At 38.1% G+C, this 26,897-nt stretch overlaps 1 protein-coding gene across 1 annotated transcript in view; it reads right to left on the bottom strand.

Moving 5' to 3' along the window:
- The window catches only part of PDLIM5 (PDZ and LIM domain 5), a 250,820-nt gene extending 228,316 nt beyond the window's left edge, over nucleotides 1–22,504 (bottom strand). The window contains exons 1-2 of the mRNA XM_012647161.1: nucleotides 22,377–22,504; nucleotides 18,155–18,292 (exon numbers count right to left, since the gene is read on the bottom strand). Coding sequence (XP_012502615.1) covers nucleotides 18,155–18,250 — 96 coding nt within the window. The 5' untranslated portion in view covers nucleotides 18,251–18,292; nucleotides 22,377–22,504. The remainder of the gene's footprint in view (nucleotides 1–18,154; nucleotides 18,293–22,376) is intronic.
- Between the last annotated feature and the right edge of the window lie 4,393 nt (nucleotides 22,505–26,897).

Here is a 26,897-nt window from a genome sequence, read left to right as displayed (position 1 = left end):
AAAAAAGAGGGAGGGAGGGAAGATTTCATTGACACAAAGGATAATATAGTTGGTTATGAAACTTTTAATTGGAATGACAGATAATTGTCTACCTGTAATAAAACTTAAGTCTTAAAAGGAACAAAGGTTTAATGATGATAATAAAATAAAAATACTTTGGAAAAACTGCCCCTCCTCGAGAAAATTATTTAGCCATTTTTATTTAAAATTTCAACAAAAAACACTCTAGTGACTATAACAAAAGCCAAGACAATTGATCTATGGTTACCAGTTCACCATATAAATTAGATCATTCATGCCAGATATAAATAAAATGTTTTAATGATCATCCACTGAATGAAACTTAAGTTTCCCACGAAACATTTCTGAAAGTAAAACTTAAAAAGCGATTTCAAATGTTATTTGACAAATCCTAAACAGACTGAAACATTCTGCAAACTAATATGCCTCTATTAATCTGCATTAATTTCTCAGCCTCCATTTTTTGAAGCTGAAAAATAAGAGTAAACCCAAAATCTTGGAGTAAAAACGGCAATAATTTTATTCCACCTTAATTTTTAAAGTGAATATTACTATTAGAATGATGGCAATGAAAATAAATGGTCACCACTCCATAAAAGTTATTATCACTAAACTATATATTTAATCTGCCCTACTTTTCATTCATCATCACTCTTCCTACATATAAACAGTACCAAGAATGCAAATACCAGTATTTACAACCTTTTAAACATCAAATACTATTAATAATTAACATCAGTCCTTCATAAAATAACACTGCAGTCAGCAGACTTTTCAAACTTGAGAGAAAATATTTACTGCATCCAAAAGCAAACAAAAAACTCACTATGTTGACAAGATCTTCCTTTTTTTTTTTTTTTTTTGACACAGGGTCTCACTCTGTTGCCCGGGCTAGAGTACAGTGGCATGATCATAGCTCACTGCAACCTCAAACTTCTGGGCTCAAGCATTCCTCCTGCCTCAGCTTCCTGAGTAGCCAAATTTTTTTTATTTTTTAGAAATGGTGGTCTCGCTACATTGCCCGGGCTGGTCTCGAACTCCTGGCCTGAAGTGACCCTTCAGCCTCGGCCTCCCAGAGTGCTAGGATTACAGGCGTGTGCCACTGCCCCTGGCCAACAAGATCTTATTTTAATATAAGGAAAAAGTGCTTCTGTCCCACCAACCACCAACTAATTATACTGCAGGATTTTAATACAACTACTAATCTTGGGAAATAACTATCTTCGACTCTGAAATCAATTCTTACCTCTCTGCCCCTCATTCTGTCTACTCCAGCCACTCAAGCTTTGCTGTTCCATGGCAAGCAAATGCTCACCTCAAGGTCTTTATCCTTCTCCCTGAATGCTCTTTCGGACTTCATCCATGTCTCTGCTCAAATGTCACTATCTGTGAGGCTTTACTTGCTCACTTTCTACAAGTTAGTAACCCCCTTCAACTGCCACTCTCTTTTCCTACACTTTTTGTTTTGCCCCATACCATTTTCTCACCATTTTTATTTGTTCGCTGTCTCTTTTTCACCTCCCTAAAATACAGGTCTGAGAGGGAACACAGACTTTGTTTTATTCACCACTGTTTCTCCAGTTCCTAGGCCAATAAATATTTGTGGAATGAGTAAATAAATCAATGAATGAGCAACAATGATTTACATTTATTTGTATGGCTGAGTTCAGACTTGCTGAATTTTTAGAATTTATCAGGCTTGTAACTGGTGTGACCACATACAAATCTCCTAACTTTCTCTATGAATGGCTGCATTTGGGTCAGGCACTCATCCAGCTGGCTGTGACGGAGAAATAGGATGGCAACATAAGGAGCATGGAGACCGCCACACAAAGGCTGTTGATGTAAAAACTCCGAAAGAGACAGTACAAACGGCAGGCACACTGCCGAGTTTGTCTAGTCTACATTCCACTTATATATTCTCTCTTATTATCAAATTTATCCTTCACTGGAGAAGAAAATTATTTCCTAGAGCAACTACTTCTCACCAGCAATACAGTATATCGTGCTACTTTAAAAGAATTTAAAAAAACCCCAAAACTATAGTGAATGGCAACCACTGTGGAAAGAATGTCTAATTGGAGGTAGTACTAGTGCCAACCCTCCTTTCAAATCTCTGAGAGTTTGTGCCAGACCATAACAGATGGAGAAGGAAACGGACCACGCATTCAACAAATATTTATTATGCACTGACTATAAAGAAGATACTTCACGAAGTAATTCAATTTAAACTGAGGGTGTGTGTGTGTGCGTGTGTGTGTGTGTGTGCGCGCGTGCTGAAAAGGGTGCTTCTAAAAAATTATACATAAAAACCTTCAAAAAAGAAAACCAGAATTTGAATTTTGAAGATGATATTATCTAAAAAGTGAGGGATCTAGAAATATTACTTTAATAATAGTTTCAAAACAGCTTCAACTCCATATTACTAGTAAATATTTACTATAAAGTAACGTTTATTGTTATTATTAAGTAACCTTAACTGAGTACTTACTGTGTGCCAGGCACTGTTCTAAGAACTTGACATGTGTTCATTTATTTCTCTCAACAATTCTATGATATAAATACAATAATATTTTTTACCCCCATTTGACAGGTAAAGAACCTGGTAACAGTTCGATAATTTGCCCAAATCTATACAGCTGGTAAATTACAGAGCCAGGATTCACACACTGGCATTCAGCTCCAGAGCTAGCTCTTGTAATAACTATACTCAACAATATGTAGAATATGATCCACTAAAAATATAATCCTAAAGTGGTACGCTGGGAGAAAATATAAATGCTAAGAGATCACTGTGAAAAGAAAATCAATAAAAAATACAATGCTAATACATTAGCTTTGATAAGAAAATATTCAGATTTTTGACCATTCATCATTACATAATCACAGTTACCTGAAGGTTTTTTTTGTTTGTTTAGGCTAGAAATTAATTACCATTTGATTACTTTAAATCTTAAGATAAAATCATTAAGAAAACTATTATATCTAAAGAAGTTTTTTTACACACAGTGCATTATTTTATCATACTTACTATAGATAATTCACAAGTTGGTTATAAAGTATTATTTTGTAAATATACCCCAAAACTCATAGAAAAACTTATTTCCCTGAATTTATAAAAAGCTTATGTTTAATATGAAATATGAAGTTACATCATTTACTTCATAATGGAGGCATTTTGAGGTACTACTACAGCTATATGATATTGGTGACACTTTTGTCCGTTACAATGTGTTTAAGGCATGAAAATCTGAATTTACTGAAGAGTCAACTATCAATCGGCCTTCTCTTACTGGAAGTTAACCCTCATCAAGTGACCCCTCTGAAAGTTCACAAATGCAAAATTTATTAAACCTTATAAACACCCTCCCCTGGAAATAATAAAAGGGTCATAAAATGTAACTCTTGGCTTTGGGTGCACTAACCAATAGGCACAAAAACATTCATTCTTTTTAAAAGTAGACACACCTTTTTCAGCTCAACAGATCTAACCTAGAATAAACATCCGAACATTTACTTTGTCTCTGCGGCAGACTCTAACAAATGTGCTACCAGAATAATTTGTAAACAACTCCTGAATGTGTACGCAACATATCTTTATTAAAGTAGAAAAGGTCATAACATCACAAGGAAATGAAAACAGAAGCCATCTGGGAAACAAGCTGCTTCTTACAATAACAACAACAAAATTTAAAAGAACACAAAATAGAAAAAAATGTAATCAGTGTGCAAAAAGTAATGAAACAATAATTCATATGTGTTACAACTATAAATAACTTTTCAAAACAAACATACATTAAAATGAGTGTTTTACTTCCAAACTGGAAACTCAAAAATTTTTAAAAATTCTTCCCCTAGAATTTCTATCAAAAGCAATTTACAAAACACACCAGCCTGTAGATATGGTAAAATCACAATACTATTTAATAGTAACCCATTCTTTCTAGCTCAGTTCTAATCCAGAGGAATCAGAATCCATCTCAAATTTCCAGAAGTTGTCCTACCACTGCCCCCAGTGTTACCCTCCTCAATTCCATGAACCTCTTTATCTCTCAGTTTGGCACTAGACGCACCTCTCCTCCCTGATCTCACCCTGCCTTCCTCCTTGCTCAGTGCCCTCCTGCCTCTGTAGCCTCCTTCCTATTAATATTTCTTGAACACATTAAGCTCTTTCCTGTCTCAAGGCCATTTCACTCGCTGTTCTGTGTGTCTACAGTGCAGTTCCTTGGCTCTTCCCATGATTGGTTCTCATTCTTAAGTCAATGCTGTCTCCTCAGTTAGACGGCCTGTCCTGACTACTCAAACTAAAATCAATCAATCCGCTATCCCTAGATTCCCACCCTCTTCCCCCAATCGCTCTGTAGCACATCACATTATTAAATTACATTGCAAATTTATTTGCTTACCAAATTTATTGCTCTCTTACCATGCATTGACTAACACCTTCTCCTCTCTGGGTTCTGACATGAATCATCCAAGAGAAGGGCAGTGCCAAAAAACCATACCCGGAGGACATACCCTGCTGTACCCAGAATTTACCCATCTTTACCAAAAGATAATAAATAAATCTCCAAAGGCTAAACTCGAATATACCTCAATTATCTCTTTCTTGAATTTCTTCCCATGAAGATCCTTGATCTGTCATGCAAACACATGCATGTGAGTGTGCGCTCTCTCTCTCTCTCATACACACACACACACACACACACACACACACACGTCTGTCCCTCTTAGGCTCTCCTAATCGCCATATATGCCCAGACCAGCCTGAGTTTGCATATGTACAAAGCATAGGCTAAATTTAGTTTTCTTTCTTTTTTTTAAACAAAAGACATAGATATTGTAAAAACTTTCAAGGAAAGCAGTAAAAGTTCCACCAAGCCCAATGCTCACAGCAGCTTCGAAACCCCTCACTAGCCGGTCCCACAAACATCAGTTTCCTTACTTAATAATTCTACTTCTGCATTGGTCTTAACATATCTGAGGCTAGATTCACTTCTAACATTTAAAACCTGAACTCCTTCTGAAGGCAAATAATTACTACAGGGTGCGAAGATAGGGAAACTGTCACGAGAGAAGCATTTGAAGAAATGGCTTCCTAGAGAATATTCACAAGACTCAAAGGGAAATACAATTCATTCACCTATTTAAAAGGCTGTAATGTGCCTTTAACAAACATGCATGTTTGTTTTGCATGACACTAAAGAAGAGAACTGTCGGGTCAAATATACAAAAAGCAAATTCTGGCTGACACGCAGAAAGACTCTGTACCTTGGGAGGTAAGACTCTTTATTACAAAATATAACGTCTGGGGCATTTCCTAGAAATCTAAAACCTGATTAGGACTGAAAACAAAGAAAACCAAAATGCTTCATCAGTTAATTCTATCATTCATATACATTAACAAATCTAGAAGAAACTTGATTGCAATTACAACTCAGCTTCCCATCTGTCCTCTGTTATCATTGTGATTATTAGTCAATAGTTCTTGAACTCGTACTGGGAATTCTAATGTAATCTTGAGTAAACAAGACTCAGGTTTTCTATCTGGTAAGAGAGGCTCATGATTTAATGAAGTATATGACCTATTTATATGTACTTAAACTGTACTATGAAATCTAATACGAAGACCAAAAATTTGAACTGATCCCTGGTCTATGGCCTTAAAAATGTAACTTGTTCTTTTTGACTTTAATGTAGCCACTTTTGCTTAATCATGAGGTATAAAACAAAACCCAGTATAACCAAAGATTTTTCCAAAAATCTTTGGTAAATCTAATATTTGATATTAAATTTCATTACAGTATTTATTAAAATATTATAAGTAGCATGCCAACTTCAAAGTCTTCCAAATCTTTTGTCACAAAGGTCCTTCCTAAACATAACTAAAGCCTGATGTGATATATTATCAAAACTGCCAAGCCAGGTGCAGTGGCTCACATCTGATAATCCCAGCACTTTAGGAGGCCAAGCCCAGGAGTTCCAGGCTGCAGTGAGCTATGATCAGGCCACTGCACTCTACCTTGGGTGACAGAGAAAGAACCTGTCTCTTAAAAACAAAATACAAACAAACAAAAAAAAAACCTGCCATTCATTTGCAAAAAGAAGTTGACCTATGGTGACTGAACTCTGAAAGCCAGGAAGAGACTGGTGGTTGGAGAAAAGCAGATCTGTCAAGATTATATGGTCAACAGCAGTTCAGATTCCAAGTAACTTAGCCTTAACTATTCTGCTGAAATGGTCAAAACAGCAAAAGCTCTATAATAGAAACAATTATTTTGTACTAAAGCAAAGCTACATATGGTTCCCAAACATAAGTATATAAAATGGAACCCAACTTGTGCATGGAGAAACACCTAGAAAAAGCATGTTAAAAAAAATAGAATCTATTCAATCCCTAAACATCCTAAATTCAGAGTCTGGGGCAAAGTCCTAAAAATCTACACTTTTTAAATCTCATTGATGATTTTGATGATTACTCAGTTTGGAAGTCAGTCATCTTTTTTCCTAATAATCTCAGTCATTTCCATACGTACAAGTCTTTGATTCTACAGCAACTATTCTCTGGTTAAGAAACACACACACATACACACCAAAAACTTGGCTATCTCTAGTGAAAGTATAATGGTTATTAAAAGCATTATTGCTACTCAGTCTTTCTGGTTTCAAATCATGAGCCTAACCAATTACTAGCTGTGTAACTTTAGGTTACATAACTTCGCTGTCCCTCTGTAAATCAGAGATTTAGAATCATACTTCCCCACAGGGCCGTTATGAGGATTAAATAATTGAACATGTACAAAAAAACACCTAAAACAGGACCTAGACAATAACAAGGACTCAATAAATGTTAGCATATTTTCATTATTATTATTATTTAATACAGGAAAGAAAAGAGATCCAAGTGAGCTGCAATAGTCAAACATTTTAAAGAGCAACTGATAGATGAATGTACCTTGAAGGATGGGTAGGGCTTTAAGAACGATAAAAAGAAACGAAACCAGTGTGCAAAAAAGAATAAAGAGACCAAGGACCTTAGGGTTCAAACTTGGCATTTTTGAATCATAAACTCAGTTGTATTAAATGGGCTCATTTATATGCAGCCTGAATGCCAAGTAGGGGAGTTAAGCAATAATTCGACCGATAAGGGAAAACCCTTATACTTCTTAAATAGGGAAGTAATGTATTTAACATAAGTTTCTAAAAGTCTTGCCTTGCCAGCCTGAGGATGAGAAACCAGCCTAAGAGGGATAAGCCATGCACGAATTTTGGAAACATACTTGTCTGCTAAAATATCAAAGTATCACTTGGAGAACTGGAATCTTCCAGAATGAACAGAGGTACATATAAACAAAACAGAAATGCCTAGAATCATTTGTAGGACATTTACAAGTTTGTAGCATAAAGATACTTCAAGGGAACGGCCAAAATCATGAAAATGACATGTGTAACAATGACTGTATTTATACATATACTTCTTTCTCCAGAACATCTCTAACGGGTCACAGTTAAGGGCTAAAACATTTGTTTTCTAAAGGACATTTGCCCGCCAGTACCTTTTTTCAAGAAGAAAAATACTTTCAGAACATATTCACAGTCTTGTCTAGCTAGCATGATATAACCTTTCTAAATTCCTTAATCTTACCACTTCTAAAAGTTAATATCTGAGAAATCATCTGAAAAATTCTGGGCTATTAATCAGATCCCCAGTGGAACTGAACCACAACACAGAAATAAAACCCCTGATCCAATCAATGGTAAATGGCATTCGGTTGTTAATGTCATTAAAATAACTACTTCCTCTTTTGTTAAATTAAAGTTTATCCAGGACAAGTATCATGAAGTACAATGGCCATTGTTAAATCAATTTTTGGACCTTGGGAAAAAATGTTTAACAACTCACAGAATTCAAATAGCAAATGGTGCAAATTCTCATCTAGTCCAAAATTGTTCATCACATTTAAAATTTACAGCAACACACTAAAGGGAAATTCCTCCTTCCCCATCTTTACCATGGAAAATATAAACATCCCTGCCTAGCATCCTTACTCTTTTCATCACCATGGTTACCAACACACATACTCTGCTGCTTATACCAGGCTTAAATGAAAAAATACATTGTGCCATACATCAGTATGCCTTCTCAATGCCTCATTCACTATGCAATGGAACACTCTATAAACCTATGTGACTTCAGTAAAGGAATAATCAACAAAGGGAAGAGACAACCAAAAGAATGGGAGAAAATATTTGCAAACTATCCATCCGACAAGGGATTAATAACTAGAACATATAAGGAGCTCCAACAACTCAATAGGAAAAAATCAAATAATCCAACTAAAAAACAGGCAAAGGATGGGAATAGACATTTCTCAAAAGATATACAATGGCCAGCACGTATATGAAACAATGCTCAACATCATTAGTCATCAGAGAAATGCAAATCAAAACTACAAGATATTATCTCACCCCAGTCAAAACAGCTTTTATCAAAAAGACAGAAAATAACGAATGCTAGTGAGGATGCAGAGAAAGGGGAACCCCCATACACTGTCTGTGGGAATGCAAATTAGCATAACCACTATGGAGAACAGTATGGAGGTTCGTCAAAAAACTGAAAACAGAACTATGGTAGGTCCCACCAATCCCAATGCTGGGTATACAACCAAAGGAAGAAATCAGTATAACGAAAATATAGCTGTACTCCCATGTTTATTGCAGCACTATTCACAACAGCCAAGATTTGGAATCAACCTAAGTGTCCACAGATAGACAAATGGATAAAGAAATTGTGGTCCATACACAATGGAATATTATATAGCCACAAAAAAAACAATGAAATCCTGCCCTTTGCAACAACATGGATGGAATTGGAGAACATTATGTTAAGTGAAATAAGCCAAGCACAGAAAGACAAATCTCACATGTTCTCACTCATATGTAGGAAATAAATATCAAAAACAATTGATCTCATGGAGATAGAGAGTAGAATGATGGTTACCAGAGGCTGGTAAGGGTATCGGAGAAGTGAGGATAAAGTGGTGATGGTTAACGGGTGCAAAAATACAGTTAGATAGAATAAACAATATTTGATAACATAAGAAAATGACTATAAGGAACAATAAGTTAGGGTATACTTTAAAATAACTAAAAGAGTGGAATTGGAGTCTTCCTAACACAAAGAAATAATAAATACCTGAGGTGACAGATATCCCAATTAACCTGATTTGATTTTTTTCTTTTTTTTTTGGAGATAAGGTCTCTCTCTGTTGCCTGGGCTAGAATGCCGTGGCATCAGCCTAGTTCACCTCAAACTCTTGGGCTCAAGTGATCCTCCTTTCTCAGACTTCCGAGTAGCTGGGACTACAGGCATACACCACCACGCCCAGCTAATTTTTCTGTTTTTTGTAGAGACAGGGTCTCACTCTTGCTCAGACTGGTCTCAAACTCCTGGCTTCAAGTAATCCTTCCACCTTGGTCTCCCAGAGTACTAGGATTACAGGTGTGAGCCATTGTGCCTGGCCCCGTGATTTGATTAATTCACATTGTGTGCCTGTATCAAAATATCACATGTACCCTATAAAGATATACAACTATTATGTACCCATAATCTAAAAAAAAAAGACCCTGTGTGACTTAAGCTCCAATGGCTAATAATTTTGATAACAAAAACATAGTACAGTTCATAAGGGTGAATTTTACCATGTCCCAGAACCATACTGAACACCTCATAATGGTCAGTCTCTTTGGCACCTCACATAAAGGGAGGTAGAGAAGAGTGGGATTCAAAACCACACAATACAAATGACCCTCAAACAACACGTTTGATTTGCACAGGTCCATTTATAGGCAAATTTTGTTCAATAAAAGTTACATCAAGAGTGCCTGCCTCTCCTGCCTTCCCTTCCACCTCCTCCACCTCTTCTGCCTCTGCCACCCCTGAGACAAGACCAACACCTCCTCTTCCTCCTCAGCCAACTCAACACAAAGATGACAAGGATGAAGACCTTTATGATAATCTACTTCTACTTAATGAATAGTAAATATTTTTTGTCTTCCTTATGATTGTCTTAATGAAATTTTCTTTTCCCTGGCTTATTCTACTGTAAGAGTACAGCACACAATACATACAAAATGTATGTATGATATACAGAATATGTGTTAATTGACTGTGTTATCGGTAAGGCTGCTGGTCAAGAGTAGGCTATCAGTAGTTAAGTTTTGGGAGAGTCAAAAATTATACATGGATTTTCAGCTGCGCAGGAAGTCAATCCCCATGTTGTTCAAGCGTCAACTGTATGTCAGGCTATTAGAGAAACTCCAAAGGTAATAACCTTGTGTCCATTAAATGTGATTTGCTTAATTTTTAAAATCGTCTATGACAGGGCACTATGTCAAAAACTGTTCCATCATAATACAAAATCTTTTGCCATGTAATTACGATTAGTATGTTAACATAGAAAGGAAATCCTTTTAAAAATAGGAAACAAATTAGCCGGGCATGGTGGCGCATGCCTATAGTCCTAGCTACTCAGGAGGCTGAGGCAGGAGGATCACTTGAGCCCAGGAGTTCGAGGTTGCAGTGAGCTACAATCATGCCACTACCCTCCAGCCTGGGTGACAGAGTGAGGCTCTGTCTCTTCAAAAAAGAAAAAAAAAATGAAGCAAATGATAGTGATAACTATTAATAAAAGCTCTAGATGAAGGAATTCAGAAAATACCATTGCTAAGAAATTAATAGTATCATTTTTATTTCATATATTCTCTTGTGAAATGGAAAACAATGAGCCACTTTAACATTGAGAATCCTTGGTAGAATACTCGTGATTAAGCCCTGTAAAAAGGACACAGGTGGAGATTTGCCCATCTGATTGGAAAGCATCAGGTCTGTTGAAACTCATGCTAGTACAGGTATGTGGAAACATGCATTCTCATATTACGGGTAGGAGTGTCTCTATGGAGATATTTGGCAGAATCAATCAAAATTAAAAATGCATACAACCCTTTGACTCAGGAATTCCATTTCCTGCAATTTACCTGACACATATACTCATATATATATAGGCAAAACACACACTATAGTGTCAGTAAAAGCAAAACACCAGAAAAAGCCTAATTGTCCACCAACAGGAACTGGTTAAATAAATCATGACAAATCTAAACACAATGTAGCTGTAATAAAAAAAAAAAAAAAAGAATGAAGATATATTTACTGATATTGGGTTAAGTGAAAAAATGCCAAAAATTAAGTAATTTTTAAGGATACTATTTGAATTGAAAAGGGGAGTGGGAAGGATATACACCTATTTACATATAACTATATAGATAACCTCTGGGTATATACACAAGAAACTGCTAACAATGGTTGCTTCCAAGAAGAGAAAATGAATGGCGGGGCAGCAGAAGACTCTTCCCTCCATACTCTAGTGTATCTTTCGAATTTCAAACCATATGAATGTCTTACTTAAAGAAAATCATAAATTAAAGAAACTTCAAAAGGGAGAAGGGGAAAGGATTAAGCAGGACTATCTTTTTCTTTCTCATTTCCTTCTATTAACCCTCTCAGTTCGTTTTACTTTCCTCCACTGAGGCCTATGAGGGACATTTTGCTGCCCTGTTGGGAGTACTAAATGCCATGAAGGTTGATGAACTTTATTCCAGTAATTATCACACAAAATGAGTGACAACATCAGCTACAAAAGAAATTTGAGTATTTACAGAAGAGCAGATGATTCCACTTAAGCAACAGGAAAGAAAAAAATAAAGTGAGGGAAGATGGAGGAAATGAATATAAGATTTGAGAAATTCAGTTTTAATAATAGTATTAAAAATTCTCCCAAATTTAACTTTAAACACTCATTCAACATTGTCTTTTTCCATTCATAAATGGTTTATTATCTCAAAAAATATTCTTAATAAAAACAAATTATTTCTGCTAGATAAGTGATTTTCTCTCTCTATGAATTAAAAAAACCAAACGTGCCTTGTCAATGTGACTACACAGTCAGTGGCCCTGCTCCTAGGCAGCGGTCCCCAACCTTTTTGGCACCAGGGACCACTTTCATGGAAGACAATTTTTCCATGGACGGTGTGGGGTGGTGGAGCCTTGAAAGAGCTCTGTGACCCAGTCCCTAACAGGCCACGGACCAGTACTGGTCCATGGCCCAGAGTTGAGGACCACACATAAAGAATCAGCAGACACCATGGACATTGCTCTTTAGTTATTTAATGTTTTCTCTTCTTATTCCCATTATGTCACTTATATGCAAATGCATATACATATTGATATTTTACATGCTGGTATCTAATTTGTCAAATTTTATTATTACATACTCAATATTTTTTTTGCATCTCAGAAACTGAAATAAAGGCCTAGAGAGTCTCATGTGCCAAAGCTGAAACATAATTATCCTTTAAAAGATGCCAAAAGAACACCTTTTTTGTCTAGAGCAATGCTTGTTTCTAGATTAAATCCTATCAGATTTCTCCTCCATGCAGTTGTAAATGGGGGAAAAAGACATGACTTGCCCTGCTGGTATACAGGAATGTGGGTAAGAACTACTGCAAACAGGATGTCATGGACAAAGACAATCGGTGAACTATATATTCAAATGAAGTATGACCAACAACCATCATAAAGACAAGCTTTTGCCTCAAAAGTCCTCAAAATAACTGAAAGTCCATAGGTTTCAATATTCTCACTTTAGGCAGATATTATACCTAATTCATGAGTAGGTGAATAGGTTGTATAAACATCTTTACTTAAGTCTAAAAATGCTATTCTCACTTTACCCAAACCCTACAGTATTGTTTCCTCCATCAGATACAGAAGTCCTGCCTACCAGTAAAATTTCTCTTAACAAATAACTCTCCAAAATGCCCACCATTTATTAAGATCAAACAAGCAAGCTCCGTTTCTTCTAAAACTAATTTGCAATAAAACACACTGATAAGATTTTCATTTCTTTACAAATGATAGATCACAAAAATGTCTTCAGAATTATCCTGATATTCTTGACACGTGTGACCACAAAAAGTAGAAAACTGCCACATGGGAAAAGATAGGGCTCTGAACCCCACACAAAAGATAATTAATACTTTAAAAGCAGACAAAGAACATACACGTGAAATATACATTATATAGTTACACAAACTAAATTAACTTTCTAACGTGGCATTATGACAGGGTAGCTGGGAGGGAATGTAAAAGAAAATACTCAACAGCTCAAAATTAACAATAGGCCCATTTATTCAAGGTAGAATAGTTCTCCCATTTTAGCTTGAGAGGACTGAAAGTCTTTCTGTCCTCCTCTATGAGGGGAACTCTGCAGCTGGCATGTCTGGAGAATCACTCAACTACATTCGCAGCTTTACTCAAGAGTCAGGCAATGGCAAGAAAAGTCTTCGTCTTCACTAGGCACTGAAAACCAACATCGAGAAATATTGGCTTTGAGATGTTCCAATTTCATCCTTCAAGGACCAGTTAGTTCAATTAACTTCTCCTAAAGGAAGCCAACCTCCACAAACACAAAAGATCTAAACATACTGATAAGATTTTCATTTCTTTACAAATAATAGACAAAAAAAAAAAGTCTTCAGAATTATCTTGATATTCTTGACACTTGTTACCACAAAAAAACAGAAAACTGTCACATGGGAAAAGACAGGTCTCTGAACCCCACACAAAAGGTAATTAATATTGTAAAAGCAGAGAGAGAACACATATGTAAAATGTAAATTATATAGTTACGCAAACTCAATTAACTTTCTCTAAAACTGAGAAACACTGATCTGAATGTCTTTTCATCAAATAATGTCTTATGACAGGTCTTATGACACTGCCCAGTACTGCAGTACTCTGCATATTTCTTTTCCACCCAACCTCTGCACTCCCCAAGACTTTGTATCTTCTTCAATGGCTTCTAGAAAGTATTCCTATAACTACTGAATGAATTCACAGCAAGTTGTTTCACAATACTGTCTTTCTCTGTTGTGTGCTATACTCCCAAACAGGACTCCATACTCCAGGAAATGGTAAATTTCTTCTGCTTTTCAAATCCAATTAAAATTTTGTCTGAGCTTATAACGATGAATCCTTCCCTAACTCTTGAGAATCAAAGTCATTATTACGCGGGTATTTAAAAGTCTGATCTCACTTTTATCTGCTAAAGAACCATTTGAAATGTGTTTGTAGAGAATTGGGAGATCATCTTCAGGAAATCCAAATATTGATAGTGAAGAAAAAAGCTCTAACATTATATGTTAGAAAATAACACAAAGCAGAGTATTTCAACTTTAGGATGCTGTGCTTAAAAGACGTTATCCACAAATACGTAATCCTTCTTGTAATTCCATCAGGAGGAACATGAACTGGCCAAAATATAGCCTTGAATTATGTAACAAGTCTCCTATTTCTTCGTATAAAATATACTGCCAAAGACCAACAAACCCAAACTGCTACAATGAAACCCGTCCCCACATTCCATGGCTTCAGGGCAATTCCATAAATACAGGGTCATAAAAAGACAGCCTTCAAACTCCTAGAGCCAGCACTCCATTTTAAGGATAGGAAATTGAAGACAATGACATGTGATCATGTAGTTACAGCAATCTGTGGATCCTTTTAAAAAGTTAGCAAGTGGCCAATCTTATCTCGGAAATCCATCCACAAAACATAATATAAAATTCATGCAATATAGATGATGAATATATTTGACTGAAATGTTAAAATTTTATAGCTGGTATGCTTTAAGATACAAGTAATATTCACCATATTCACATGCCGGTAGAACAAAATCTCCGGAAGACGGAATGTTCAAATGGCTTATTTATCTCAAAACACAATTTGTACCCCAGAATTCCAGTGCTACAAATGAATGTAAATGGGCTTTTGGAGTTCAACATAATACCTGATCAGAGAAAAAAATGTACACTCTTGAACTCTCAATATAAAGATACAAATGTTCCCAACTAAGCAAAAACTTCTGATTTTTTCTGTTAGAATTTCAAGAGAATAAATTTAAAAATATAACTGCTATACTCCCTATAACTGTGGGAGATTTGTTTCAAGTCTCTAAATTTTTGGTTTTTAAATTTGATAATATTATAAAAGATAATTCCGAGAATACTGCGTGCCACACCTTAATCAGAATTTCATATGCATTATTAAAATAGGAGAATCATTAAATTACAGGTTTTAAGGCAGGCTTTCAGGTTTTAATTGCTTCTTGATACTATTAATTAAAGAACTTGCTGATCACTGAAAAAAAAAATCCCAGTAATTTTACATAATTAAGGTACAATAACCATAACCAGAGAACTAATTAAGATGAGAGTAAGTAAAAAATTTACAATATTAATAATCTAACCAAAATATAAATTAGTTATTAAACACAAATCTTTATTAGGCAATGTTACTAGGCATATTTAAATTAAACCACACAAGGGGTTAAAAATAACTACAATGAAAGGCCAACAGCCCAGCAGCCCTGTTGAGCCAACATTCCCTTCTCTCCTCTCCTCCCCCTCCAATCCTCTCCTCCCCCTCCAATCCTCTCCAGTCCAGAGTGAACTGCATGCCCCACTGCACAAGCCCCAAAAAGGTCACACTAGATGGCAGAGACTTTTGTAAGAGAACAGAAATAACTCAGCAGCTTTGTTACCATAGTCTCTTTTAATCAGTATGTTCAAAATCCTTTAATTAGCACTCTGTCTACACAAGGAAAGCATTTCTTCTGTGCCAGGGGAGGGCACATACGTATGTACACAGTGTTCTGTTGGATCAGCATCACAACATAGACCTAGCACCTCAAACTGTCTGCCAGGGAACTGAGGAACATAAAACTTTTTTAAAGGCATGGTACCACAAAATTTACATAGTCCATTTGCATTTCTTTTACCAAATAACAAAATGATGACTAAGTTTGTCTCATTTAGGCATCAATTTATTTCTGGACTTTTTTCCAGCAGAAATGAAAGTATTTTAAATGGAACAATAACTTCTTTAGACAATTAAATGTAGAATATTCAAACTTAATGTAAAATAATGTTAACAAAACATAAAAACAGATAACATTCCAATATTGTTCCTGTTCTCATAATAGATCTTCAGTAGAAGGAAAAAACCACTACCTCACTCAAACGGGAATAAATCACAAGACACATTTTCACATGGATACTTTATATTTAAAATTTCATCCAACCACAAAAGTCTTAAAACTTGCAGACTAGATTACACATGAATATATTTCCTTACCAAATCTGATTAACTGGAATCAAGACAGAAATTGGTAAAAAAGATAACTATTTTAAAATCCATAGCCAAGAAACAAAGGAAACTCCATTAGTAAAATGATATTTGCAGTATTTTAATAGGGATATGTAGGCTACATATTTATTTTTAATCTATCAAGTTGTGTATATATATATATACTATAAGATGCAGAGTGTGTTTGTATATGTATTTTTATATATATATAATTAAACAAAATGATACTCTTCCAAATATCTGACTAGAGAAACAGCTAACTAAATTTAAGATAAAGGGAATTATTAGGCAAGCAGCCTAATTAGGCAGGCAACATAACTGCTTGAAAGCCAACTCTTTCACACCCCCAGACGTGAGCCCACAGCACTTCTGTACAATGGGAATAATACCACTATTTCGCAGGCTGATATAAGAATTAAATGAGATGATGCCTTTATAACACTTGGTAAAAATCCAAAAGTTTGTTGGTAAGACTGGGGGTTTGGGGGCAGAAAATAGGTATTTTCATTCATTGCACAACCTAGCAAAATGACATAGACACATATAGTTAATTATGTACCTATATACTTATATGCCGTATTCACTGTAGCACTGTTTGTGACTACCCTTCAGTAGAGGATTGGTTAAATAAATTGTTACTTTCCTATAGGAAACTATTACACAATTTTTTTTAAGCTCCTTATATAGAAAGAAAGTTCTCCATGGTAAATCATTGAGAACAGTATGTATATTACACTACCATCTGAGTAAAAGAGGAGTAGAAATTCACATTAATTTGAATATATAAAAACAAACCCCCTAAAAAGTTAATTAACAGTAATAATTACCTACTGGTGATGAAAGTGAAACACTGCCTGACATATAGTCAAGCCTCAATAAATGGAAGCTGTAATTATTCCCCTCATCAGTATCATCATAATAATGAAAACATATCCTTAAAATATATATACAGAATACATTCAAACTAAATCCGCAAGGAGGTAAAAAGCCAAATCTCAATTATTCATTGGCTGATTATCTACTTGAGACCCAAGCCCTTCATTTCCTCTTCAAAGGTAAGTAGATTTGGCCATTTTACTGTTGGCTATCACCTTCATCAGAAAGTGAGCTGAGGAAAATAATAAAAAAAAACAGTAATTTTATTTTTTTTTTGAGACAGGGTCTCATTCTGCCACCTGGGCTAAAGCGCAGTAGCATCATGATAGCTCACTGCAACCTCAAATTCCTGCGCTCAAGCGATTCTCCTGTCTCAGCCTCCCAAGTAGCTGCGACTACAGGTGTGTGCCACCACACCCGGCTAATTTTTCATTTTTGGTAGAGATGGGGTCTTGCTCTTGCTCAGGTTGGTCTCAAACTCCTGGCCTCAAGCAATGCTCCCACCTCAACCTCCCAAAATGCTAGGATTATAGGAGTGAGCCACCACACCTGGCCCATTTTATTCAATTTTGATCAACAGGTTTTAATAATAGCTTTTGAAGCTGAAAGGGACCATTAAAATCCCACAGCACAACCTTCCAAAGTTACATATAAAGGAACTACATATAGAAGAAACTACATATAAAGAATTCCCAAAATTAAAGACAGTTCAAAAATTTACAATCTTCCCCCTAGTTAAATGCTTTTCCATTTTAGTACTGATAATCTGGAGGAAAATGGAAAAATAAGCTAAACTGAAATTAACTATCCTTGCTAAATGTCCTCTTCCCATCCGTTATTATAGGTGACTACATTTGCTGACATTAAATCCCACAAGCAATCATAGTAAGTAGAGTACAGGTGAACAGAGAATTGAACAACTCAGCCCTGAGATTTCCAGGACCAACCACTGAATGAACATCTGTAATAAAATCTGTAAAGTTTGCTTACACTAGAGATTGTCAGAGGCATGTTGAAATCCTTGCCACCTTGCAGCCGGAAACCCCAAGGAGCTGGGCCAACCAAGGACACACTGTAGTTGCTCATGATTCTAATGGCTCAAAGTCCAATGCCAGGAGATGAAAGACACTGTGAAAAAAAAAATGAGATGGTTAAAAAAAATGTTTATTTGAAACCCTAGTACATATTTAAATGCATTTAATATAAAGCCAATTATAAATTGTGTTTAGTATTTTGTTTTTGGGGGGGTGAAAGGATATAGAGGATAAGTGTATATAAAGTTATTTATTAATTTCAGTCTAAGAAAGGGAATCTATGAATACACAATTCTTACACTCATGCCAATTTGCATAGTCTAAAGATTCCATATCAGAATATATTTCTGCCTGTCAGAAGCAACCAGCAGGCCGGGCGCGGTGGCTCACGCCTGTAATCCTAGCACTCTGGGAGGCCGAGGCGGGCGGATTGTTTGAGCTCAGGAGTTCGAAACCAGCCTGAGCAAGAGCGAGACCCCGTCTCTACCGAAAAATATGTAGAGAAAATTAGCCGGGCATGGTGGCGCATGCCTGTAGTCCCAGCTACTCGGGAGGCTGAGGCAGAAGTATCGCTTGAGCCCAGGAGTTTGAGGTTGCTGTGAGCTAGGCTGATGCCACGGCACTCACTCTAGCCCGGGTAATCAAAAAAAAAGGAAGCAAACAGCAACACTTAAAAATATATACATTTAAAAAAAAAAGAAAGAACATATTTCTAGATAGACATTTGATGAGTTCTACAACTTGCTACAATCCTATTTTGTGGCTTCTTGCATTCAAACTCTAACCAAAGTACTTTACAATGCTTTATTAATGTATAACAGAAAGAGTAAGATTTTATTGCAGGTTGAATTCAAAATGATTTTCCCCTTCCCTTCACCTCACATATTCTTCTGTTTGCAGTTGGCACTTACTTAAATCTTAAGTCACTCTAACAAATGAAAGGGACTGTGAATCAGTAGGCTCCCATTCATGCTTTCCAAATGTTAAATTCTTCAAAATGAGAGTCTAGTTTTGTTTTGTTTTATCTTGCTTTTTGAGATGGGGATCTCCTTATGTTGCCCAGGCTGGTCTCTACTCCTGGGCTCAAGAGTTCCTCCCACCTCAGCCTCCCAAGTAGCTGGGATTACAGGCACACACCACTGCGCCCAGCAATAAGTTATTTTTTAATGCATAAAACTGTTCTTTCCAATCATGAACTACAACTCGTATTTCCTCTTATAAGGACATAGTAGTTTCCACAGTTAAAGTAATATCTACCTGTGCTTCAGATAGGCGATGATAGGCAATAATCTAGCACAGTGATATTTCAGAGCCTGCTTTCTGTTTTATACGCACATCTCATCAGGCAAAGTAGACAGTAGGCATTTATCACCCACTGAATAAGATTATGACTAAGTGTGGTAGAAGTGCAAGGTTAACCTTAAAGCACAAAATTGAATTGGTGCTTTAGAAAAGGACCAGCACATCAGTGCTTTCTTTTTTCTGTCTTATAGTAAGTGTGCTCACAATCATTCTCATGGTAGTAGTTTTACATAATTTTTTTTAAAAGCAAAAAAAAAAAGTTTAACTTGGCGTTTACTACTGGTTGTTATAATAGCAGGAGAGACTGGAAGGAATGAAGTTTTTTTTTTTCTTTTAGTGTAATACTAAGAAACAGAACGGTTCCCTCTTTAACACATTAACTGCCATGTGAGTTGTATTTAACTCACGCTAGTTTTGAGCCCAGGACCTCATGAAGCTTACGTAGTTCACACGTCTCTTCACCTTGGGCGCTGCAAGAACTATTTTTCAAGTTGCATATAACTCACCCACAAAAAACAATAAAAAATTTTTCATTAAATTAGAACGGATCGTTTTGTTTTTGGCATTTTTATTCTATTTTCATAATAAAACACTGTGGTCCCAAGGAAAAGCATTTTTTTCTTGTGTGGCAGTCAACGTGTTAAAAAAAATTAAAAACGTAACAGATCTATAATTTTTAAAACATACTTCCTGGGAAAATCTGAACTGTGCAACAAAATCACCACCTTATATTACCTGTCTTTAAATATTTTTTCATTTTCTTATTAACCCATCCAAAATTTCTATCCCATTGCACCAAATTCATAGTGCCAGATGTAGCTATTCAAACCACTGGGTATACTTAAAGCAAACAGATTCCTCCTTCTCATAAAGAGAAAGTGAGGTAAAACTTTCAAATAAGCCTGGTTCTTTAAAAAAATTAAATCAGAGAAAATATGCACTGCATGCATCTACCTAGAAACCAAATGAGCTTTTCCACTAGCATGGTAGTACGTTGAACCACTAGGCAATAACATTACTTCATACTTAAGTAATAGGCACAGGGTACTAAAAAAGACCCAAAGGCCACACCAGAAGTCAAACTGCTGCATAAAGGTGAAAAACAAACAGATGAGAGCTAATAAGGACCAACACACAATGTCATTGCTTTCCTGCTACAAAAAGAAAAGATTTTCATAAAACTAGTAGGAAAAAAACGGTCTTGAATTAGCACACAGTACAAATCAGAAGTATATGAAGCCAACTGATATTTCACAGGAAGCCTGCCCTCTCTTTTTTTAATCTTTAACTTGTGCCAGGGGAAGATGATGAAAGTTAGGCTCAACTTCCTTTGGCCCCATTCTTCCCTACAAGAACATATATTTCATTTATATATCAACCCATATATACAAGCAACTTCCCCCTTTGCTTGAGGACTCCATTCCTGACTTCTCCCACTTGTGATTGAAATTTCTAGCACTGGCGAGGTCATAACCACACTACAATGCCAGTGTCATTTCATTTCTGGATTCTCCTTCTGCTCGCTTCATTTGGAATTCATCTGCCTTAAAACATTCTGTGCCCTAAGCCATGGCAATATTTTTAATTGGCCTTCTCCAGGTCTCCTCCATCTGGTTATGAGTGCCCCTTCCTAAAATACCAGGCAGGCAGGAAACAGCAGCCCCCCCTCTGCTTTCAAACACGTAGAAAATGTTGGGATTTCTGTATAGTTGTGGACTTCTTCTTTTGGGGAAAATCTAAACAATGTCTTTGCTCTAGAACTGGGGAAGGAAGCTTGGTGTTTCCCACACTAGAAACCCAGCTTCTCTGGTGGGTGGGAGGGAGGGAGGGTGCAAAGAAGAACTCGCGATGAACTACAGAGGGACAAGAAGGACCTGACGTTAAAGAGAAGTATCTTGAGATTCCCTTTGTCCCCCCGATGGAGAGATAAGGAAGGTAGAGCTGAAGAATCAAAGCCACAGGCGCGGGATGAAAGCAGCCGACGAGACAGTTTTCCAGGAGAGGCTCACGCCTAGCCCTGTTGGCCAAATAAGGCTCCCGAGCGCGCTGCTTCCGTGGCAGGCGGGTTCAGGCGTCCTCTGGGCCAGGAAGGCGGACTCGGGGTAGGATCTGGCGATCACACCCTCGACCTGCCCTGCCCAGCGCAGCCGCGAAGTTTCTTTCCAAGCTCTGCCCTTGTCCAGCACGCCCTTCCTCTTTCCACCTATTATTGTCAGACGCACGGGAGGCACAGTCTTACCAAAGCCCCCCAGAGCACGCAAGCGTTGATAAATCTGGTGTTCGCGACAGATTTGCTTTTTGAACGAGCTTTATTTCTGGACGCAGTTTTCCTCGGTTACACAATTGCAAGTGTTTGGAGGTACGTAATTGCTTCTCGCTAGTCTGAGAGCACAGAAAAAAAAAAATCACACGCCTTTTCCGTCCAGTCTCGCTTTCCCCCCTCTCACCCCTAGGAGGTTCGGGCACCACCCGACGCCACGGGGGCAGCCCAGCGACGCCGGCAGCCGGGCGGGTCGCAGCGGCGGCGCCCGGGAGCCCGTCCGCGCCCGGCCCTCGCCGCCCCCCGGCGCCGGCTCTCGCGCCCCTGTCTCCGGTGCGCCTGTCCCGGCCGGCCCGGGCTGCGGGGACTTCCAGGGCTCGCCCTCTGGCCTCACGCCCACTCCCGCGCCGCCCTCTCCCGAGCGCCCCTCGCTCCCCGCGCGGCGCTCCCACCTCCGCCGCTCAGCGCCCGCAAAGCACCTGAGGAGCCGTCCCGGCGCGAGGAGCGCCCCCTCCTCCTCCCCGGCCGCGCTTCCCTTCTTGCGCTCGGCGCCCGCTGCTCTCCCGCCTCCCCGCGGGAGATCCGACAAGCGCCTCCGGGGCCGGCGGCCACTCACCTCAGGTCCGGCGCGGCGAAGCCTTCGCCTCAGACGAGCGCTGACAAGTGACTCGCAGTGCGTGCGCCGTCCGCACCGCCCGCGGGAACTTCCGCCTCCTTGCCGGCCCGGCCCCGCCCACGGCCCGGGGCCACGCCCCCGCGCCCGGCCACGCCCCCGGGCCGCGCAGGCCGCGCCGGTCCTGCTGTGGAAAAACAAACGCGCCGCCGAGTTTCGGTGGGAGTAGTCTCAGGGGATTTCGAGCGGCACCTGGCAAAGGTCTAACCCCGCGCGCGCGTCTGTTTTGTAGCGGGTGCGTTTCTCTTTCCATAAACTTGGCGAGCAGTTGCTCAGGCTAAAAATAGCAGGGGGGCTTTGAATAAATCCCTATCTGTGCAAGTTCAGCGGCTACTGCCTGCGTGTTTGCAAGAGCCTTCTGTGCTCTGAGAAGTGCGGCCCCTGACGTTGGCTCGTCGGGAAGGTGAAAATCTGCAACCTGAATGTGCAGAAGTTAACCCTGTCATCACACCAGGAGACAACGACAGAAAACAGCGGCCGAACGTGCTTCAGCCGCTATATCCTCAGCTCATTTGTGTACGTCCTAATTAATCAGCCGCCCCCTCCCCTGCGTCTCTAAAGTTGCTCCGTTTAGCTCGAGGGATTTATTCATCAGCAAACGGGAATAATGTGCAGCGAACACGGGGAAAGTAATTCGTTGACTCTTTTACATTATAAATTGGGTTATGAAACGTCAAAGGGACAGTTCTTAACCAAGGGCGTATAAAGCAAGGGTGAACTTCGTGAGGTCCGTGAACCCGCGAATAACATTTCTATTAAACACGATTTTGTTTTGGCAGGACTACGTTGCACTTTGCCGTTGAAAATTTAGTGCCCAAATTGAGATAGGTTGGGAGTGGAAACTGCATAGTGGATTTTGAAGACTTAGTATGAAAAAAATAATGTATATCTCAATAATTTTAATCGATCACATGCTGAAATTATAATAGTTTTATTTGGCAAAATTAAATGATTAAAATTCATTTCACCTTTTTTTTTTTTTTAACGTGGATACTAGAGAATTTAAAAATACCTGCGTGGCTCACAGTATATCTTCATTGTACGGTGCTGGTTCATAGCTTTCGTCACATTTTCCAAAGGATTGCTTTGGAGGAAAGGGTTTTCTAGAATGAGAGCTTGTTCACAGAGTGCTTTAACATAGGCTATCATGTTTGACATCTCACTGAAAAATAAAATAAATAAATAACAACAGCTACTATTGATAAACACCTGCCATTGAGCTGGGTGGTGTGGTAATCCTTACGCTAACTTTATAAGATGAATGCCATCCCCATTTACAGATAGGAAAGTTGGTTACAAGAGATTACAGCTTGTGACAGTTGAACAGGGCCACGGCTAGAGTTACACTATACGAGTCCCATCTCTGCATCTCCTCATCTGTTTGCTGCTGATACAGTTACATGGAGCCTGGATCAACAAAGATGCATTAAAGACATCAAGAATCCAGGTCTTCTATGGAGGTATCACTAGAGGACAAGCATCTTGAGGTGATGAGGAGGAGCTGAGTGAGCACATCGTTGCTTATTTATGCAAATTCAATTTTAGCCCACAGTTGCTAGTCTGCCCTCTGAACCTCCTCCTGCTGCAGTTGAAAGTATAGAATAAATGAACCAAATTAAGTTATCTTGCATAGACTGATATTTATCCAAGTGTCCTCCAAAGGCCCAATTGCATCTAAATGACATGGGCAGCTTGTAGGGGGGCTCCCGGAATCTGCCTTTTTTAGCAAACATTCTATCCCCTGACTCTGGGTAATTATTAAACTGTAGTGCTTAAAAACTAGTTCCCTAGAAATAGCCCTGTAACCTCAATTTGCTGTATACTATGCTTAGATGAAAACCATGCATCCCGGATAGCAACACTTTATCTCAGTTTCTTTATCTTAAAGGAAATGATAATTATAAATAACCTTGTGAGATTATCATGAGGAATCGTGACAATATAGACATAAAGCACTACAAAACATACTTGGCCCTGAGTAGGTGTTACATAAATGATAGCCATATCAAACTTTCCTAACCAATTGATTATGAATCATAAAAGACAAGTAGAGAACTTTAACATTCATTACGCATATACTATGTTCTTGGTGCTTTATGTACATTATTTTACTTAATTCTTACAATTGTATAAAGTAGGAAGAAGCAGAAACTTAGAGATTAAGAAATTTAACCAAGGGCACACAACTGATCAGTGATAGTAGTAGAACGAAAGGTCTGACTCCAAAGCTCATGTTCTTTTCGTGACACCACAGTGCCTGCCTCTCAGTAAATTCAGTAGGCCATCCAGCATAAAGATCAGAGAAAGAAGATGCAAAGCTATGCAAACTATCACTGTTGAGGGCCATAGAGGAGCTAGCTGCAGCAAATTATGGATAAAATAAATGCTGAGTTATTTGTATATGAGGGAGGATGAAACTCCGGAACTAGTAGGGCATTTTAGAATGAACTGCCACGGAGCCATGCTCCATCTCCCTCATAACTGACATTTATGAAATGGTTGGCCATGCTTTGAAGGACAGTCTGTGACTAACAGACTAGCAGAACAAGAAGAAACTGATCCATGGGGAAATCAAACCAGTGTCCTTGGCCTCGTTAACTCTACAGGGCTAAGCAATAAGGCACTGACTACTACAAAGGTAACCGTATTAAAAGCTTCATTTTATCATAACCAGGGAAAAAGCTAGAGGAGAAAAAAAAAAAGGAGATCAAAAGATTAGCTGATTTAGCAGGAAGAGCTTTTAAGAATATTCCATCCAAGTACAGTATTTGCCTAAGTGTATAAATGTTTGCTCTAACATTTTATTATCCAATGTATGACTCAGAACCTCTTGTAGCACTTCCAAAATAACAGAAACGTTTAATTACAAGATGGCATAGCTGTGAGGAGTTTTTACAGTTGCACCCAATAAACTATAAAGTGCCAGTCTTTAAAAAGTTCCTGTATTACTTTAAGTCAGTTTATCTTTTAACTTTATTTATACTGAAAGATAAATAATAAACCACTCATAGTTATGAGTAGTGAATGTTTAAAATCTAGAATGCAGAGGAAGAATTAGCAGTTCTAATACCTAAAGAAACATCTGGCAATCTAGGGAGAAAAGATAGAAGGCATAGTGTCATTCTAAAGCTTACTAAGGAGTCCTGGAAGAAGGGCAGAACTAAAACAGGGATAGAGAGAGGAAAGGAGGAACATGGATGAGAAAGACTATAAGGGGATCCACGTAGCCTAGGCAACTGAGTAAATGTGTAATAGAGGAAGAAGGCAAAGTGTAAACTAGCTTCAGGGATTCAAGTCTGAGTTTTGGGGGCGCTCTTAATAACTGATATTGAAGGAAGGGGAGCAAGTGTTAAAGGAACCGTGTATATATCACAGGCAGTTTCTAGTAAGGAAAAAAAAAAATTCAGTTGGTGAGTGGGGGGTATGAATAAGAAAGTATAGATGGGAAGGGCACTGAGAAAAGTATTGGGGAGCTCCATCCAAGTTTGGTATTTCAGAAGGGGAGGAATATTCCCCATGATAAGATCAAGGTTTAGCCAGTCTGACGTTATACTCAGATTAAGTCAATTCATTGAGGAATCTGGTGGTTGGTTAAGAGAACAGAGAATATGTGAGAGTAATTTTGGAGATAAGATAGAAATAAAAAAATGAGTCGATAATTGAAAAGTTTTGGTATGTGAAGATGTTATAGTAGTCCCCACTTATCTGCAGGAGATGCCAAGGGGGATACGAAGACCCCCTGAAACTGGAATAGTACTGAACCATATATACTATGCACAAATTTCTTTTCCTTCTCCACGATTTCATGGATAGAAGATTCATTCTTACCATAGATCTTAGCAACCTCAGCATATAATTTTTTTCCTTTCCTTATTAAGTGGAGAACTTTCACCTTTTCATTTGAAGGAAGGAATTTCCAGCTTCTCTTTAGCATATCTGAACTCCTAGCATCACTACTCTTGCACTTTGGGGCCACCGTTGAGTAACATTAGGGTTACTTGAACATCAGCACTGTGATACTGCCACAGTCAATCTGATAACTGAGGTGGCTACTAAGTGACCCACAGTGAGTAGCTTAGACCACAAAGATAGGCTGGGCAAAGGGATGATTCATGTCCCCGGTGGGAAGGAATAGGACAGCATGAAATTTCATCACGCTACTCAGAACAGCACACAATTTAAAATTTGTGAATTGTTTATTTCTGGAACTTTCCATTCAAATTTTTGCCAAGAATGATACTGTATAAGAAAGACACCTGCACCCGAATGTTTATAGCAGCACAATTCACCAGTGCAAAGATGTGGAAACAACCCAAGTGTCCATCAATACATGAGTGGATTAATAAAATGTGGTATATGTATACCATGGAGTACTATTCAGCTTTAAGGAACAATGGTGATATAGCACCTCTTGTATACTCCTGGATAGAGCTGGAACGCATTCTACTAAGTGAGGTATCCCAA

The sequence above is a fragment of the Propithecus coquereli genome, unplaced genomic scaffold (genome assembly GCF_000956105.1).
Source record: "Propithecus coquereli isolate 6110/MARCELLA unplaced genomic scaffold, Pcoq_1.0 Scaffold26, whole genome shotgun sequence".
In the NCBI taxonomy this organism is placed as follows: domain Eukaryota; kingdom Metazoa; phylum Chordata; class Mammalia; order Primates; family Indriidae; genus Propithecus; species Propithecus coquereli.
This window is presented reverse-complemented; position numbering and strand designations above follow the sequence as displayed.